This window comes from Engraulis encrasicolus, chromosome 11 (assembly GCF_034702125.1).
Source record: "Engraulis encrasicolus isolate BLACKSEA-1 chromosome 11, IST_EnEncr_1.0, whole genome shotgun sequence".
In the NCBI taxonomy this organism is placed as follows: Eukaryota; Metazoa; Chordata; class Actinopteri; order Clupeiformes; family Engraulidae; genus Engraulis; species Engraulis encrasicolus.
Genome location: NC_085867.1, coordinates 19,228,205 through 19,245,704, shown reverse-complemented (window position 1 = coordinate 19,245,704; position 17,500 = coordinate 19,228,205). Strand labels below are relative to the sequence as shown.

Sequence of the window (17,500 nt, the reverse complement as noted above, 5' to 3'; positions counted from 1 at the left end):
TAACGCCTCACCTTTTCTTTTCCGTATCTCCCGTCTCACCCGCTCCTTCTTTGCCATTGTGTGGCATAGAGACGCCGGCACTGGAGCGTAATTTCAATCGGGGCCGGCTAATACGCTAACGTTGACTCCCCTTAACCCTCCTTTGCATGTCATTAACCCCCACTGCCCGTCCCTCGTGGGGCATTCATCCAGCAGGAATAGGGAATTGGGGAATTGGGATAAGCATGTATGAAGTGGTGCTGGCCTGGGAAATGGTACCATTATTAGCCAGGTACCATAGCCACCCACCACCCCTGCTCATCCGGAAAGAATAGGGCTCGCACCAGGGATTGACATTTGCACCTGCAAACCAGCCAAATGCTGGTAAAACTGTCAGTAACACTTGCCACTTTGGCAGGTGGTTTACTCTTGGGTACACATATCACAGCTATACTGTGTGCTTTGCCCCGTGTGCATCAATTGTTTGTAGTAGCCCCTGAATATGCGCCGTTGCACCTGTGGAACGCTGTAATAATCACTGAAAAAAAAACTTAACTACGATAGTGCTACACCACTATGGCACAGGGAAGTTATTTCTTGTCTTGGTGATTGCCACTCTGGTAACACCTAACTTATAACACTGGCCGTGTCCTACTGTGTTAAGAATCACGTAGTATTTGTGTGATCTATTTTTCTGTGGGACGTCATGGCCTCCCCTCGCGTGTTATTACCCTTGCCAATGGCCCCTCAGGAATAGCGTGTGTGAATAGTGGTCGGGCAATCGTACCAGGTACCAGAGCAGCATGGCATAGTCTAAAATAACTGTAAATTGTTTTGGATGACAATATCTAAAGATATCTGCTAAGGGTAATTTTAAGCAATGTGGAAAGGAACCTGGGCCACAGTACCAGGCACCAGAATGGAATGGCATAGCCGCCACATCCCTGCTGATCAAACAGGATTAGGGGATGGCATACTTGTGGAAACAACTGTTTAAGAATGGTTTAAGATGTTGTATTGGGAAAGTAGCAGCCAATTGAAGTGGCATAGTAGTTACTACCAATATGGTGTACCGTAAATAAACGGTCACACTTTATTTGACGCAGCTTTATCACTCTTTTGCTTCTTGTCACTCTGTTGACTAAAACAACTAATATCCTTCAAGGAGTAACGAAAGGAGACTGCTGTAAGTATGGGAGGTCTAGGTGGGCGAGATGGCAGCTTTGCCCAGCGCAGCTACGGGTATGAATATATTGAATAAGGCCAGATATTGCATAGTGAAATGCTTAACACCTGCCAGTCCTCTCCTGAACAGTATGGCGAAAAGGAAGAACAGAGTCGCACACGAGCTGAATGCAAAGAACAAAACTGTATTAAACAAAGCCGAAGAAAGTAAATAAAACCGACAGACAAGGGACATACTTTTCGGGTCTAGCCCATCTTCAGTGTTCCCAGTTGTATCCAGCATGGACACCCAGCCTTCCGTGTTTAAAAATAATACCAGCAGGAAAGCACATGTCTGGAGTCGGATGAGCAGATGGACTTACCCGAACCGTTGCTGATTTACTGTAGTGCTGAGTAATATTGTTAGTGTGTGTGCATAATTAGAGTCTGTGTCTGTGTACTGTATGTGTATGTGTCTGTGTATATCTTGGCGTGTTAATGTGCCAATACATCTGTGTGTTTGTGTGCGTGTGCGCACATTTGTATGTACAGTATGTATATGTGTGTGCATACGGTCTTATCCCCATGCTTGTTAAGGAAGCCTTTGGTTGTTAAGGAAACCCTCTCAGAAAGTTACTAAAGAGTGTGCGTGCGTGCATGCGTGTGTGCGTGCGTGCGTGCGTGCGTGCGTTCGCGTGACTGCATGTGTGTGTTGAGAGAGAGAGGCGCGCTGGGGCATGGGTGATAAGGCGAGTGTTAATTAGCAAGGGTCCTGCAGGCTCCTCGGACTCCCTAATGATGCAGCAGAAGCAGCCGAGAGGAGAGGAGAGAGGGGAGGAGAGGACGAGGAGAGGAGAGAGGGGAGGAGAGGAGAAGAGAGGAGAGAGGAGGAGGGGAGGGGAGAGGAGAGGAGAGGAGAGGAGAGGAGAGGAGGGAGGAGGAGAGGAGAGGAGAGGAGAGGAGAGGAGAGGAGAGGAGAGGAGAGGAGAGGAGAGGAGAGGAGAGACGAGAGGTAGCAGATTAACATCTCCATGACGATCAGGAGGCCCACTCCTCTTTGAAGCGGCCAACGCCCCTCCCTCTCTCCATCCATCTCTTTTTCTACATGTCTGTCTCTACTCTGTTCTCGTTCTCTCTCTCTCTCTCTCATCCTGCCATTGCTCTCTCTCTCCCACACTCAATCTGTTTCTCCTCCACTCTCTCTCTCTCTCTCTCTCTCTCTCTCTCTCTCTCTCTCTCTCTCTCTCTCTCTCTCTGTCTCTCTCTCTCTCTCTCTCTCTCTCTCTGTCTCTCCTTCTCTCTCTCTCTCTGTCTCTCTCTCTCTCTCTCTCTCTCTCTCTCTGTCTCTCTCTCTCTCTCTCTCTCTCTCTCTCTGTGTCTCTCTCTCTCTCTCCCACCCCCTCCCTCCACTCCTCCTGCATCTTAAGCTCCCCAGTGATTAGCATGCATCCCATCCCTATGCACTACTCACTGCTCCTCACCCCTCCTGTGTTTACCAAACCTTTACCACCCCGTCGCCAACTGGGACTCTTCAAAGACTGTGCATTTTAGAATGTTGTTTGTGGACAAACTTTTTGTTTGCATTATTTAGTCTGAACCATATGGATAGAAAGCAGGCTAATCGGTGTGTGTTTATTTCTTTCGTGTGTGTGTGTGTGCGTGTGCGTGTGCGTGTGCGTGCGCGTGCGCGTGCGCGTGTGCGTGCGCGTGCGTGTGTGTGTATCGTGTCTGTGTGTCATGGGCGTAATTTTAGGTGTGGACGGTGAGGACATGTCTATACCACTTTTGAGATAAACCTAGCTTGTCACCACCATTTTTTCACAAATATAATGTAAAAACGGCATACCCAGACAATTTACCATGGCAATGTCCCCACCATTTTCCAAGTTAGACCTACACCTTTGGTGTGTGTGCGCGTGCGTGTGTGTGTGTGTGTGCAGCTGGCTACAATAACCTGGAGGTTGCGGAGTATCTGCTGGAGCATGGAGCTGACGTGAACGCGCAGGACAAGGGAGGCCTCATCCCCCTACACAACGCAGCCTCCTACGGGGTAAGAGAAACACTCTCACTCACTCACTCCAAATCACATACTTACAGACACATACACACAGACACACACACACACAGACACACACACACACACACACACACACACAGACACACACACACACACACACACACACACAGACACACACAGACACACACAGACACACACACACAGACACACACACACAGACACACACACACACACACACACATACTGTACACACACACACGGCTCAAGACATTAAAGTCTAACGCACCCGTGCTATTATTCAGCACATTTGTCTTGAGGCTTGTATTGCAATAATTAGTTTGGACATCAAAGTGTGAAAATGGGGGAGTCTTTTTGAAATAACAGCAAAAAAAGGAAAGCAGGCGTGTGGTGTTCTGAAAATTACAGTGAGCTCTTCTCTCTTTTTTTGACGATCAATAATTCTGTCTTCAAGGGAGCAATTCACGGCTCTATTCAGAGAGAAATGTATCCAAGCATGTGATGCTAAAAAAACAGGCTTCACTTTCAACATTGTTAATTATTCATCTCATCTTCTCCAAAGTTCTACATCAGAACGTGTGTTGGGTAAATTTGTTAGGACAGTTGGAAGTGGTGGGCCAGGGCTGGACTCAAACCTTGGTGGCCCTAGGCATGGAAGGATGGGTACCTCAGCACTCTGCATGGACGAGTGCCTCAGTGCTCTGTGCCACGCCACTCCCAGGAATGTGTGTTAATTAAGATGTGCTTAGAGGCCCTGCCCTGCCGTGCTCAACCGGTGGGGCACTCGTCTGCCATGCGGCCGACCCGGGTTCGATTCCCGACCCGGGTCATTTGCCGGCCCCTCCCCATCTCTCTCCCCATTCGCTTCCTGTCCACCTCTCAAACTGTAGGCTCAAACTAAAGGCATAAAAATGTATTTAAAAAAAAACAAACAAAAAAAAAAACAGGCAGGCCTTTCAAGCGTGGTCGAGGTAGAGAAGTTCTGAGGCACTCAAGGTTACAGTTTTTTACTTTTTATTTGGCTACAATGCCTACGCGTTTTGGCCCTTATGGCCTTCTTCAGGGTACATTGTACAGGATACGCCTTGAAGAAGGCCATAAGGGCCGAAATGCGTAGGCATTATAGCCAAATAAAAAGTTTTTTTTAAAAAGTTACCTTGAGTGCCTCAGAATGTCTCTCCCTGGACCAAGTTTGAAAGCCTTTACACTGATGAGCACCAAGGGGAAGAGGCGCTCCGATTTCCTGTGTGTGTGTGCTGTAAATGTATTGTAACTTAAGGAGGCCATTGATGTTCAGCAACAACAAAAAATCTCTCATCTTTGCGTCAAAGAGCTGTGTGAGTTTTGGAGAGTCCTCTCTCCACCCAGCCTCTTTTGGCCTCACCTGTAAATAACACAGAGAGAGAGAGAGACACCTAATCGTGTTGCTAAGCAGCAGCAGCCAAAACACATACATATGGGAGTCCAAAAGGAAATGGGGAAATGGCACCACCATCAGGGAGGAGAGGGAATTGCCACATGCTGTCAAGACATTATCATCAAATGTGTTCCATTTCTTGGCAAAGGAGGCAATCAGAGATTTTTTTTTATTAAAAAGCAAATCATCCTACTCTGCCAACTAACAACACACACGTGTGCACTGCACACACACACATCCCCACATCCACAACCCTTCTTGGTACACAGAATTGAGCTGGTAAACAAAAGTGAATAATTAAGCTGTCAAAACAAGAAACAGTACCGCATTGCAACTCGCGCAGAAAAGGCATATAACAAACGAAGGAAATCTCACAAGCACTGTAGGTTAGACAAACGCCCCCCTATTCGCAACTCACAAAGCGAGCAAATTGAAATAAAATGAAGTACATTTTAAGCAATATAATACTACACAATCGTATTGTGTTTGAATTGGGGGGGGACTAAGCGGAGAGCCCCTCAGAAGTGTTAGGATCATCGTCAGCCTTCAAGTCCGGTCAGCATGTTCTGGAACAACAGCGAAAAAAATAAGAATCCATTGACAATGCGTTGGCGGGTCGCTGCTTCTTTCACTCATTGTCAGGTCCTTACACGTACCACTGCCGATGCCGTTCTCCCAGCCAACTGTGTTTGCTTCACGCAGCACAGCTGCTACCAATACAACAACTGGTAAAGCCCTCAGCTACATGATGTAAGCATTAAAAAGTCATATTGTGTGTATGTGTGCTTTGTTGTAAAACAAAGAAAGAAGTAAAAACAAACATCGCTCCTACACGTTCCCTCGATCTTCAAAAGACAAAAGAAAGAAGTGGTTTGCTATGTTTAACGCAGCCTTGTAGTGGAATTGGAGTGGCGCTGGGGGTGGCCGGTTTGGGAATGTTCAAGCGTGCGTATGCCTGTGCTGTGTGGAGGGAGCCTTTGGAGGATGCCTGCAATGCACACACACACACACACACACACACACACACACACACACACACACACACACACACACACACACACACACACAGTCATTCCCTCTCACGGTCTGCCTGCCTGCCACACACACTGCGACACACACACACACACACACACACACACACACACACACACACACACACACACACACACACACACACACACACACACATATTCTCTGTCCTGGTCTGCCTGTCTGTCAGGCGTGTGTAAAGAGGCCAGTTCCCCACATGCAGGCTCCGCTCATCAACATTTCATGTGCCCTTGGAGCAGCCCTCATGATTCTTTCAGAGGAGATTCACTGTTGACACACACACACACACACACACACACACACACACACACACACACACACACACACACACACACACACACACACACACACACACACACACACACATCCATACACATCCATACACATATGCGTGAACACACACACACACACACACACACACACACACATTTATGCACATACATGCACTCACTCACACACACACTCCCATAAATTTGTCACAGACACATCTAACACATCTCTCTTTTTTGTGCGTCTGGCTGACAGGCTCACCCGCCATGCAAGACAACACATGGCTCTACTATTTCACAATTCACACACACACAAAGTAACAGATTGGCATCAGAGCAGCACGGCGCAATATGGCGCAACACTAGCCCAGCACCCAGTGGAGTCTTTAAGGGATATCTGAGAGAAAAATATCTGATTGCTTTGTTTTTTTACCCCACTTGAAATTCACGTTTAGCCTTCTAAGAGTGTAGGCAGCAATGCTTCAGCCACAGGTTTGTAAACCAGGCCAGGGTGGCCGCGGGTCCTTAAAAAGTCTTAAAAAGTCTTACATTTTCAACCCAAATGTCTTAAATGTGTGGAGCTTACTTTAGGGATGAATAATTATGTCAGCCATGTGATGAACTTCGCGACGGAAATCGGGAGTTGTAGCCATGTAGTGTAATTTAGAACGCATTATTGAATTTTATGTAGTGTAAAGTTTCATTTTGTATGGTTTTGTGTTTTCAAACGGCTACATTAATGTAAATAACCAATTGGTTTTTGTGCTTCATTTGAACCTGTGTATGATCTTGCGAGTTGGTCCTAATTTCATTTGGAAAATGGTATTGAAAAGTCTTAAAATGACTTAATTTTGACTTGCTAAAACCTGTAAACGCCGCGAGTTGGTCTTAATTTTATTTGGAAAATGGTATTGAAAAGTCTTAAAATGTCTTAATTTTGACTTGGTCAAACCTGTAGACACCCTGCAGGCTCTGTGGAGCATTGCACATAATGTAAGTTAATGGAGAAGTTTGGCCAATTTCGACATGCAGTTGTTGCTCACGTGATCTTTGACTTGACGGTTAACTGGGGGTAATGGTTTGTTTAAGGAAGTGTTTGAAACGTCGTCATGTACTCCAAATAACATCCCAAAAGTTGTAAGGTGTCTGTTTATGTTGCATAACTAATATTTGGAGTTCAGGACTTTGCAAACACTGTGTCAACAAACTATGACCTCAGTTATGTGGCTAGGAAACTTGGAAAGGGATGAAGTAAAAAATCATCTTCAAGTATTGGCAGAGGACGCGCTCAACTTCTTGGAAAAACAAAAGTCTTTGGGTGCGAGATAAAAAGCGTCAACTTGTGCGTGACTGATGAAGGCTTGTTAGCCGAAACGCGTTTGCTTTTTGGACATGGTGGTAATATAAATAGATAATGAGACGCAATTTGTGAGTGCGGATTTTTCTTCCTTAAGTAAAAAGCATCTTGACATCCTTGTGTCAAGGGCATGAGCACGAGCATTTTGAAATTGGCCAAAATGTCCCTGTAGCCTCTTAGTGCAGATTGGCTTTTCACTATTTGCTGAACATACTCGGCTACATTATAACAACATTGCTATGACATTACCGAGAGACTTAAGGAACAGATTAAGACAGGGATGTCAAACTCAGGCCCGGGGGCCAAATTTGGCCCGCGGAACCATTTTATTTGGCCCGCGAGATCATTTCAAATGTGTATTACAGTTGGCCCACATACACCATTAATGTATAGCGTAACACAATTTGAACATGGAATTTGCTGTCACAGGATGTGCAGATACATTTTAACTAACAAATATGATGGGAAAGACTGTATGCACAATTTAACTACGAGTATGAAGTGCATGCATGCACAATTTTAATCCATTTGTAAAAATAATTGTTGTGTTAGGCCCGCGACTTCGTTCCAGATTTTTATTTTGGCCCTCAGTCAATTTGAGTTTGACATCCCTGGATTAAGACATAGCCATTACAATTTGGGGGACACTAAGGTTATAACAAAGGCTGTGCGCTAAAGGGTTAAATAAACTTGTGAACCATATGGTGTGCACACCCTGACATCTAACATGACCCCAAAGCTGGAACAGCTCCATGCCATGTGAGATTTAAGACTAGCATCCACCACAATGACATTGTGAAACATCTCAACCGGGAACAGGGAGGTAAAATGTTCGATTAAACTGTGAGTTTTGTTAGGGCCCACATAATTGCCTTGGCTTGAATCTTTTAAAAGGCTGCGCTGTCTGCCAAGCTTCGACTCTCCTCTGCATAATTTTTGCCGTGTCCCCTCTCTGTCTGTGCGTGTGTGTGGCAAGGAGACTGCAACGCAGCCTACTTCCTCCTACTCTAGTCTGTCCAGGGGTGTCTTCAGGGGGGGGTAAAGTGTCACTGAATCACCAGGGCCCCATGTATATAGGGGCCCCACGCACAGTCGGATTTATGAAAAGATATGACTGGGGGGGCTCCATTGGATACAATTGCACATAGGGCCCAAAATTAGCTGCTACGCCCCTGGGTCTGTCCCTTGTCTCGTCTCTGTGTGTGTGTCTCGCACAACATTGTGTTTCGGTGTACCAGTGGGGGAGACACGCAAGGTCTTTCCGGCTCTTTCCGTCTTTGCTGAGAATCACACTTGTTTTTTTCCCCCTTGGCACCCGCCATCAGTTTCCTACGAGGGAGAGCAGCATTACACACACACACACACTGTGTGTGTGTGTGTGTGTGTGTGTGTGTGTGTGTGTGTGTGTGTGTGTGTGTGTGTGTGTGTGTGTGCGCGCGTGCGTGCGTGCGTGCGTGCGTGCGTGCGTGCGTGCGTGCGTGCGTGCGTGCGTGCGTGCGTGCGTGCGTGCGTGCGTGCGTGCGTGCGTGCGTGTGTGTGTTTCTGGTGGGGAGGGCACATTCTGTGGCGTGATGTGGAGGACAGTAGGACGCTGTGGGTTGACACACACACACACACACACACACACACACACACACACACACACACACACACACACACACAGCTCTCTCTCTCTCTCTCTCTCTCTCTCTCTCTCTCTCTCTCTCTCTCTCTCTCTCTCCTCTCTCTCTCATGTGCGCACGCACGCACGCACCCTTCCTCAGCCAGTACAGGGAGAGGCAGGAGGGAAGCGTGGTCTAATCAGGCTGGACAAAACGAGACAGCCGGTTGGGGCTGGTTATGTAACTGTGCTGGAGCTGGAGCCTCATCTGCTCCTGAGGGCCCCTTGGCTAGGGGCCTGAGGACACACACTCTCTCTCACACACACACACACACACACACACACACACACACACACACACACACACACACACACACACACACACACACACACAGACACACACAGACACACACACACACACACACAGACACACACAGACACACACACACTCTCACACTCTCACACTCTCACACACACCTCTCTCTCTCTCTCTCTCTCTCTCTCTCTCTCTCTCTTGTTCTCTCTCTCTCACACACACACACACACACACACACACACACACACACACACACACACACACACACACACACACACACACACACACGTCTCTCTCTTGCTCTCGCGCACACACACACACACACACACACACACACACACACACACACACACACACACACACACACACACATACGCACACCTAAACCCTGTCCAACTCCAAGTGCCAGGGGCTGGGTCTGCAGCCAGCCGCCTGGAGCCAGTGATTGGTTGGAGCGAGCTCAGCAAGGTCTATGATTGGCTGGCAGACTGCTGCTGACCTTGTCCTGGGGCTGGCTGGACACCGTGGACTATTTGTGAAGAGGAAGTCACTCTCTTCTGCTCGGCTAATGCTGATTAAACGTGCCTGCATACGCACACGCACACACACACACACACACACACACACACACACACACACACACACACACACACACACACACACACACACACACACACACACACCGTGTGTGCACACGCACATAGACGCACACACACTAGCACACAAGCGTGCACGCCCATGCATCACACGTGCTTCCAGGCAGCCAAAATGAGACACCTGGCACTATGTGTGCTGTGCGTGTGTTGTGTGTTTTGGCTGTGTGTGATGGTGAGGGACAGAGCTTGAGGACAGGAGGCAGAGTATTGCCATCTCCTCTCTCCAATTCCGGTTCACAGTCCAACATTAATTACACACTGCAACAAAATGTTGACATAACACCAGTTAAACCTGACCGCTCTTGAGACTGCCGGTATGGAAATGTGTCTCTGATATTGAATTGCATTTCACTGTTAAGACACTACCACCTCCCCTCTTACTGTGCTGTAATTGTATAATACTGTATATTACATTTTACTCTGGGGAATCTGGGAAAGATTTAGAATCAGAACATCAGAATAGAGCCTCAAATCAGAACAGGGTTTGGTAAAAAGAAGGAGGAACATGTGCTTTGATGGGATTGGATTGAACCAATGTGTTTAGATTTCATATATAGGCTGGATTCAGGTAGAATGGACAATTGGTATTAAAAATAACACCTTGGTCAAGGTGTAATCGCCTTCAACAGATCAGCTCCGCGCGTAAAAAAATGGCAACTGCCATTGGTATTGTTGCATTTAAATGCTGTGTTTACCTGAAATGCAGGAATAAGCAGGTGGTTAAAGGTAGGCAGTTTGTCAAGTTCATACAAAGTACGTTGGTTTATTCAGGTAAGCACAACAGTTTATAGAGTTCATGCAAAGTATGCAGCAGGAAATAAATAAAAGCCTATTGAGAGGATGTGAGTATTTAGAGTATTCTGACAACACAAAGTGAAAGACTCTCATTCACCAGGCTTGCTTGGTCACTGGTGGCGTTTTGCGATAAGAGACGTGCCTGCTATAGAGGGGCATCTCACTGTAAAGGCACAGAAGCACCATCAAGGACACCTTACTTTCTATGCCATTGTCCTCCACAAAGACACGAGTAAAAGTCAAAATTCTCACTTTGAGATCTGCTACACAGCTGCCGTCTTCATGACTTGGAGAATCTTTTTTAGTTGACTTTAGTCCACTTTTGTCCACTTCTGGGAAAAAGTGGACGTTATACAGTGGGTAAAGCGAGCGAATGGACAGTATTTCTATGGCTATGTATCTTCCACTCAGCCATTGGCCGCAGTCGGGCTTGTGAAAAAGATAACATTTGTGAATGGCAGCAGGAATTCGGTGAACAAACTCCTAAAAATATTACACAGTGCACCTTTAAGTTGGGTTGAACTAGTACCCCTGTGATTGCGGGGCTACACCTGAGCCATAGAGCCCTATGAACACCTGCATGTGTTGTTACACATCCGTTACTGTTGCATTTGCAACACTGTTGTTATGGATAGTCAAGTCAAGTTGGTTTTATTGTCAATTTTTTTACATGCACTGGTCATACAAAGAATTTGAAATTACATTTCTTGCTTTCCCATGCAGACATAGACTAATCTAGGTAAGGACATAGACAATATAGACATAGACAGTACTTATACATGGACATAAGACAGTAAGGACATAGACAGTGCTCATACAGACATTTAAAGTGCAAGACTGGACAACAGAAGACTTGTAGAGAACATACATTAAGAGGAGGAAATTGTTGCGCTTTTTCTAAAAGTCCTTTATAGCGTTCTGACATAGTAATAGTAGCATTTTGAAGAAGAATAGGTGAAATAAACAAAATAATCAAACAGTTTGAAACAGGCTGCTGAGGTTTTGTGAGGCCGTCGCTTTCCACTTGGACATTTGAAAATGAATTACCTTAATTGTAATTGTCTACAAATTATATCTACAGTAGTAGAACCAGTCTAACAAGTGTACAGCAGGAGTAAGTCTAGAGGAATTGACTGGTTGTAGTTCGTTCCTTCATTGTGCCTATATTGACTGTTCTCTTTTGGGACATAACTAAGTTAACTTACAAACTAACTGATTTGCATTGTTTGTGTGTGTGTGTGTGTGTGTTGCAGCATGTGGACATAGCGGCGCTGCTGATCAAGTACAACACGTGTGTGAACGCGACCGATAAGTGGGCCTTCACCCCGCTGCACGAGGCGGCTCAGAAGGGCCGCACCCAGCTGTGTGCCCTGCTGCTGGCCCACGGAGCAGACCCCACCATGAAGAACCAGGAGGGGCAGACGCCACTCGACCTGGCAACGGTAAAATACACACACACACACACACACACACACACACACAGACACACACACAGACACACACACAGACACACACACACACACACACACACACACACACACACACACACACACACACACACACACACACACACACACACACACACACACACACACACACATTTACATTGTTATGCATATTCATAATAGCAGACACATTCTCTCTTTCTCCCTCCGTCAATCAGTCAGACTGATTTCAACATTTGAATATTTGATTGAACATTTTCATTTTCTCATTTCCTGTCTCTCTCTCTCTCTCTCTCTCTCTCTCTCTCTCTCTCTCTCTCTCTCTCTCTCTCTCTCTCTCTCTCTCTCTCTCTCTCTCTCTCTTTCTTCTCTGCTTTTTCCTTTTCTTTGTCGTTCTCTTGTGTCATTCTCCGACTTCCGCTCATCTTCTCTCCCCAGGATGCTACACTTAGCCAAAATAGGATTGCTAATAACCGGCGGAATTCAATTTTTCATCTGATGAACTTCTGTCTTCGCCATCTGTTGTTGTTATTCTTAGTCCCACTAATTGTTTAGGGAGAACTGTCTGGTTCTTCTCTCTCTTTTTCTTTCTTTCTTTTTTTCTTGTTTTTTTTCTTCTCTCTCTCTCTCTCTCTCTCTCTCTCTCTCTCTCCTCGCTCTCTCTCTCGCGCTCTCTCTCTCTACACTGGTGTTCATTTCCCAATGATTTCTCCGAGATTTCAACCCCAGTGAAAAAGATTATGCCATATTGCATCACGCCATGTGTGTGACACACTGGGAAAGAAACAAATCTCTCCAAATCATAACAAGCAACGGGAGCAGGTCCTATCCAAGCAGCTGACAGACGTCTTGGCGTCAATCACATCATAATAGATGTCTGACAAGAGCCGAGAGTTTTTCGATGTTCAGACCTGTTCAGGTTATATGTAGTATATACGCACGACAGCACGGTTTCCAACAGTGGAATTGGCTGCATGTGTCTGCTGTTTGTCTGTTCGACTGAAAAGGAAAAGGGGTCGGGGATTGTTTTTGTGAGCTGTATGAAGGGGGAAAAAGTAGTGAAGAGAGTGCTGTTTTGGGGCAACAACCAGAATGTCAGGTGCTCTTCAGAAAAGGACACCACAAGCCAACCTGACCAGTAGTTCACTTTTTGCCAAGTTTACTTAAAGGTTTTGAACAGACAGTCTGCAAAACCTAAGGCACATTTAGTTTATATAGATATGTCTCAGATTTCTTAGACTGTCTGTTCACAACCAATTAAAGAGGCACTAGGTAGGATGACATCATTTGCGCAGTGCCCGAGGCGTGCCTGTCTCAAAATCTACACTGTAATGAAAAAATGCTGTTCAAATGAACTCGCTATGAGACTGTTTTTCGTCACAGAATGCCAGTTGATACAAATCTCTGAATACGGCATGTAACGTGTTTCTCACGATACTCGTTGGGTCCGACGCTGTCAAAAGTTGCATGTGGGGTTTTCTGACAGCGGACTATGGAAGTGGTCGCGGTGAGCCATCCTTCACTTACTAATGACTCTCATAAGCATAGGCTGACTCGTAACCGTAATTAATTAAACTTTTAATCCTACCTGCAGCCCCTTTAACCCCTGGCTAGGTTGTCATTAAGGGGACTGTCTACATTTGCCTTTTAAATGCATCTGTAGTTTTAAGATATTTTGGGGGGACTTTTAGGACCGTTAGAAAGCATGCAGTGATTGGGAGAGAGAGATGGAGTAGGGTTGTCCGACAGGACTCGAACCTGGGTCCCTAGCCTATGTGTTGTCAATACATTTATGGCACTACGCCACAGAACCCCAGTACATTTGTGGTTTTGATGATTACTGAAGGGGTGCTACATTACAGTGGAGGATGTAGCTTATGTATATAGAGTCTGTGTGCCGATTCTTCATCGTTCGTGTATTCTTTCTGGAAACGTATGTATTCTCTAAGCAGATTAGCTCAGCTGCTGTTCAAACATTGAGCCTTTTAGTCTCGTCATCCCAAATAATGCTGAGTAATTTTTTTGTCAGTATCCAGCCTAAGCTCCTGCTGAAATCCAAGACTCTGCTGTAAGACGGCTCCCCTTCATTTTTTGTTTTCTTTCTTGTTCTGTTTTGTCTCGCTTTTTTTCATCCTGCTCCCCCTTCTCTCTACTCTTGCTCTCTCTGCCTCTCTGTATGCCTCTGTCTCTCTCTGTTTCTCTCTGTCTGTCTGTCTGTCTGTCTGTCTGTCTGTCTGTCTGTCTGTCTCTCTCTCTGTCTCTCTCTCTCTCTCTCTCTCTCTCTCTCTCTCTCTCTCTCTCTCTCTCTCTCTCTCTCTCTCTCTCTCTCTCTCTCTCTCTCTCTCTCTCTCTCTCTCCCTCTCTCTCCCTCCCTCTCCTGGAAAAAGCATGTCTACATGGGCTGGCAGTGTGTCTGGTACACCCTTCATGTGTGTGTAGCGGGTGGGGCTGTGCTGTGCTCTGCCCCAGTGAGGGAGAGCCTCTATTAGCTGTAACCTTTAGCACGGCCCTTTAGTGTGGGTGGCCTGCATGATGGCTGGCTCTGGGATGACGGGCCCTTTAGTCTGGGTGGCAGGATGATGAGTGACGAGCGATACGGGGGGCACAGAGTGCTGAGCCCGATAATGACCATGCCAACGCCAACGCCCCTGCTGCTGATAGGCCACGCGACTGATGCCATAACCTTTGCTTTCCGGCAGGGCTGGACTGGCCATCTGGCCTAGCGGGCATTTCCCGGTGGGCCCTGCACCCTCCTGGGCCCTATTTTCAGAAATGTTAAAAAAAAAGTAATAATAATTTGCGGGGCCCACCGGTGAGTCAGTTCTAATTATGAGGCGCCCCTTTCAGCCAAAAGTGCCAACGTCCCTGCTGCTGATATGCAACACGACTGATGCCGCAACCTTTGCTTTCCTGCGCACCACCAAGTCTTCCTGTAATCACACACCAGCCTCTCTCAGAGGACGGAGGACAACGCAGCCAGGAGTTCACATCACACACACTGACTTTGTCGAGACTGGGAGATATGAATCACCTTCCTGGCTAAAATGTGCTTGATGCTAGTTGCTAATTAGCCTGCCTAGTGCGAACTGTTCCTCCTCTTCATGTTGTACTTTGCTTCAGTTTCACTTCAGGATACTTTAGGATGAAGATTAGACAAATCAGAGCATTCACAGAGTGGTTAGTGTAAGAAAATTGAAATTGAAACAAAAAAAGGTATTAAGATTGAGTACGTAGGCTGCATTCAGGCAGATTGGACAAATGAGAGAATGGAATAATCGCCTTCAGCCGATAAGCTCCGAAAAGCAAATGAGGACACCACCGTTGGCATTGTTGCATTTTAATGCTGTGTTTACTGGAAATGCTTGAATAAACAGTTGGCTTATTCAGGTAGGCACAACAGTTTATAGAGTTCATGCAAAGTATGCAGCGGGAAATAAATAAATGCCTATTGAGAGCATGTGAGTATTGAGAATATTCTGACAACACAAATTGAAAGACTCCAGTCCCACCAGGCTTGCTTGTTCACAGCTGGAAGTCAGAGGATTCTCTTGGAAAAGCTTCAGTAAGCTGCTCTACATTATGCTCCTCTCTCGGCACACCTCCCAGCCTCTTTCCTCCATAAGTTCATGAAAACATACAGTACTGCCTACTGGAGAGAACTTTTGCTAAGTGATCCCAGTATTACAATTTTCCAGGTTCAATTCAAGTAGATTTCTAGATCCTTACCCCTGTCCTATGAAATAAATAAAGACACAAAAGGCACAAAAATTAGGCTGAGGACCAGGGCTTGACATTAACTTTTCACCCATCGGCCACTGTGTCACCTAGTCATTGAGGTATTCCACTAGCCACAGATTTTATATTGTTTTTTTCTTTATCATGATAGTGTATGTATAACCTCAGAAGATGAGGTGCTAAAGCAAGATGAGTGTTTAGCTTTCTACATGGAAACATATCAAGCAAATAGAAACTGAGTTACTAAGCTTTTTCTTGAACTTAAATACAAACAATTCATACACAAAGGGCAAACAACAGAATACTGGACTATGATACGCATGTCATACCAAGGAATAAGCTGCCAGCCAAATTGGCTAGTGACACTGAAAGTATTACTAGCCGCAGACAAGTTTTACCAGAATTTGGCGTGTGGCAGGTGCCAGTGTCAAGCCCTGCTGAGGACATTACTGTATACTGTATCTGTAACCTCATCTCCTCCCTCTCTCCCTCCCTCCCTCTGTTTTCCATCCGTCGCAGGCTGATGACATCAGAGCGCTGCTGATTGACGCCATGCCGCCAGACGCGCTGCCCACCTGTTTAAAGCCCACAGCCACGGTGGTGAGCGCCGCCACAGCTACCGCCACCGCCACCGCCACGGTCATCTCTCCCGCCTCAACGCCCTCATGCCTCTCGGCTGCCAGCAGCATCGACAACCTGGCCGGGCCCCTGGCCGAGCTGGCCGCCCCTGGGGCCTCTGGGCCCGCCGACGGGGCCACCGGCACCGACCGCAAGGTTGAGGGAGAGAGTGAGTAGTAGAGCACTTTTTGGACATCTCACAACACATATGTTATGGAGTGACAGTGGTCTGGTTGGCTGGAGGTAGGCTCCATTGCAGGCAGAAGGAGGCAGCACCTGGTTCCTTTAGTTACTAAAGTTTAGTATGTAACAACACACATGTTATTGATGCATACGTTGATGGTCTGATTAGTTGTTCATGTGTTTTTGTACATAAGGTTGGCTGGACTAAGCTCCGATGAGCTTTGTTGCCACAATAGACAGATGAAGAGCTCCACACCGCATTCCAAATTATTACACAAATAACATTTTTTGCTGATTTCCCCAAATAATCCATATAAATGACAGTCATCATAATTTTCAAGTCATCAGCCATTAGAGTGCAATTAAAAAGTTTTTGAAAGAACCTTCCAATGATAACGGTATTTTTTAAAATAAGATAAAACTTAAAATGCTCTGTTCCAAATTATTACGCAAAACAGTTTTGTAGTGTTGTAAATGGGAAAAAAGAAAGAAATTTGGATTACATCAAAACAGTTGGAATTTGGTACCTTCTAAATTACATTTCAATGTTGTAAACTTGGTTATAAGCTGTAACTGGAATGCTGCGTTTAACATTGAAGTCAATGGCAGTGGCATTGCATGGAGTTTTGGAAGCCCAGATATCCTTCATGCTTTGCTGTCAGCTGTTTTTGTTTGCTTGATCCGGTGACCCACACTTCACTCTTCAATATACCCGTAGATCTCCATGCCACGTTTAGGTGCTTTGGTGGTATCGACATTCTAACTCACCAGACATAACATCCCATTCATTTTCAATGGGGTTTTATGTCTGGTGAGCTGGAATGTCCATTGACTTTGTATCACTCTTAAACATCTCAGTAGATGGTGCAGATTAGGATCTG

The 17,500-nt window shown here is 46.0% G+C and overlaps 1 protein-coding gene across 2 annotated transcripts in view; it reads left to right on the top strand.

Annotated features, from left to right (window-relative positions):
• tnksa (tankyrase, TRF1-interacting ankyrin-related ADP-ribose polymerase a) overlaps window positions 1-17,500 on the top strand; it is a 205,440-nt gene that overhangs the window by 167,410 nt on the left and 20,530 nt on the right. For both annotated transcript variants that reach the window (XM_063210187.1, XM_063210186.1), the window contains 3 exons: window positions 3,084-3,193; window positions 11,892-12,080; window positions 16,338-16,605. In XM_063210187.1, coding sequence (XP_063066257.1) covers window positions 3,084-3,193; window positions 11,892-12,080; window positions 16,338-16,605 — 567 coding nt within the window. The remainder of the gene's footprint in view (window positions 1-3,083; window positions 3,194-11,891; window positions 12,081-16,337; window positions 16,606-17,500) is intronic.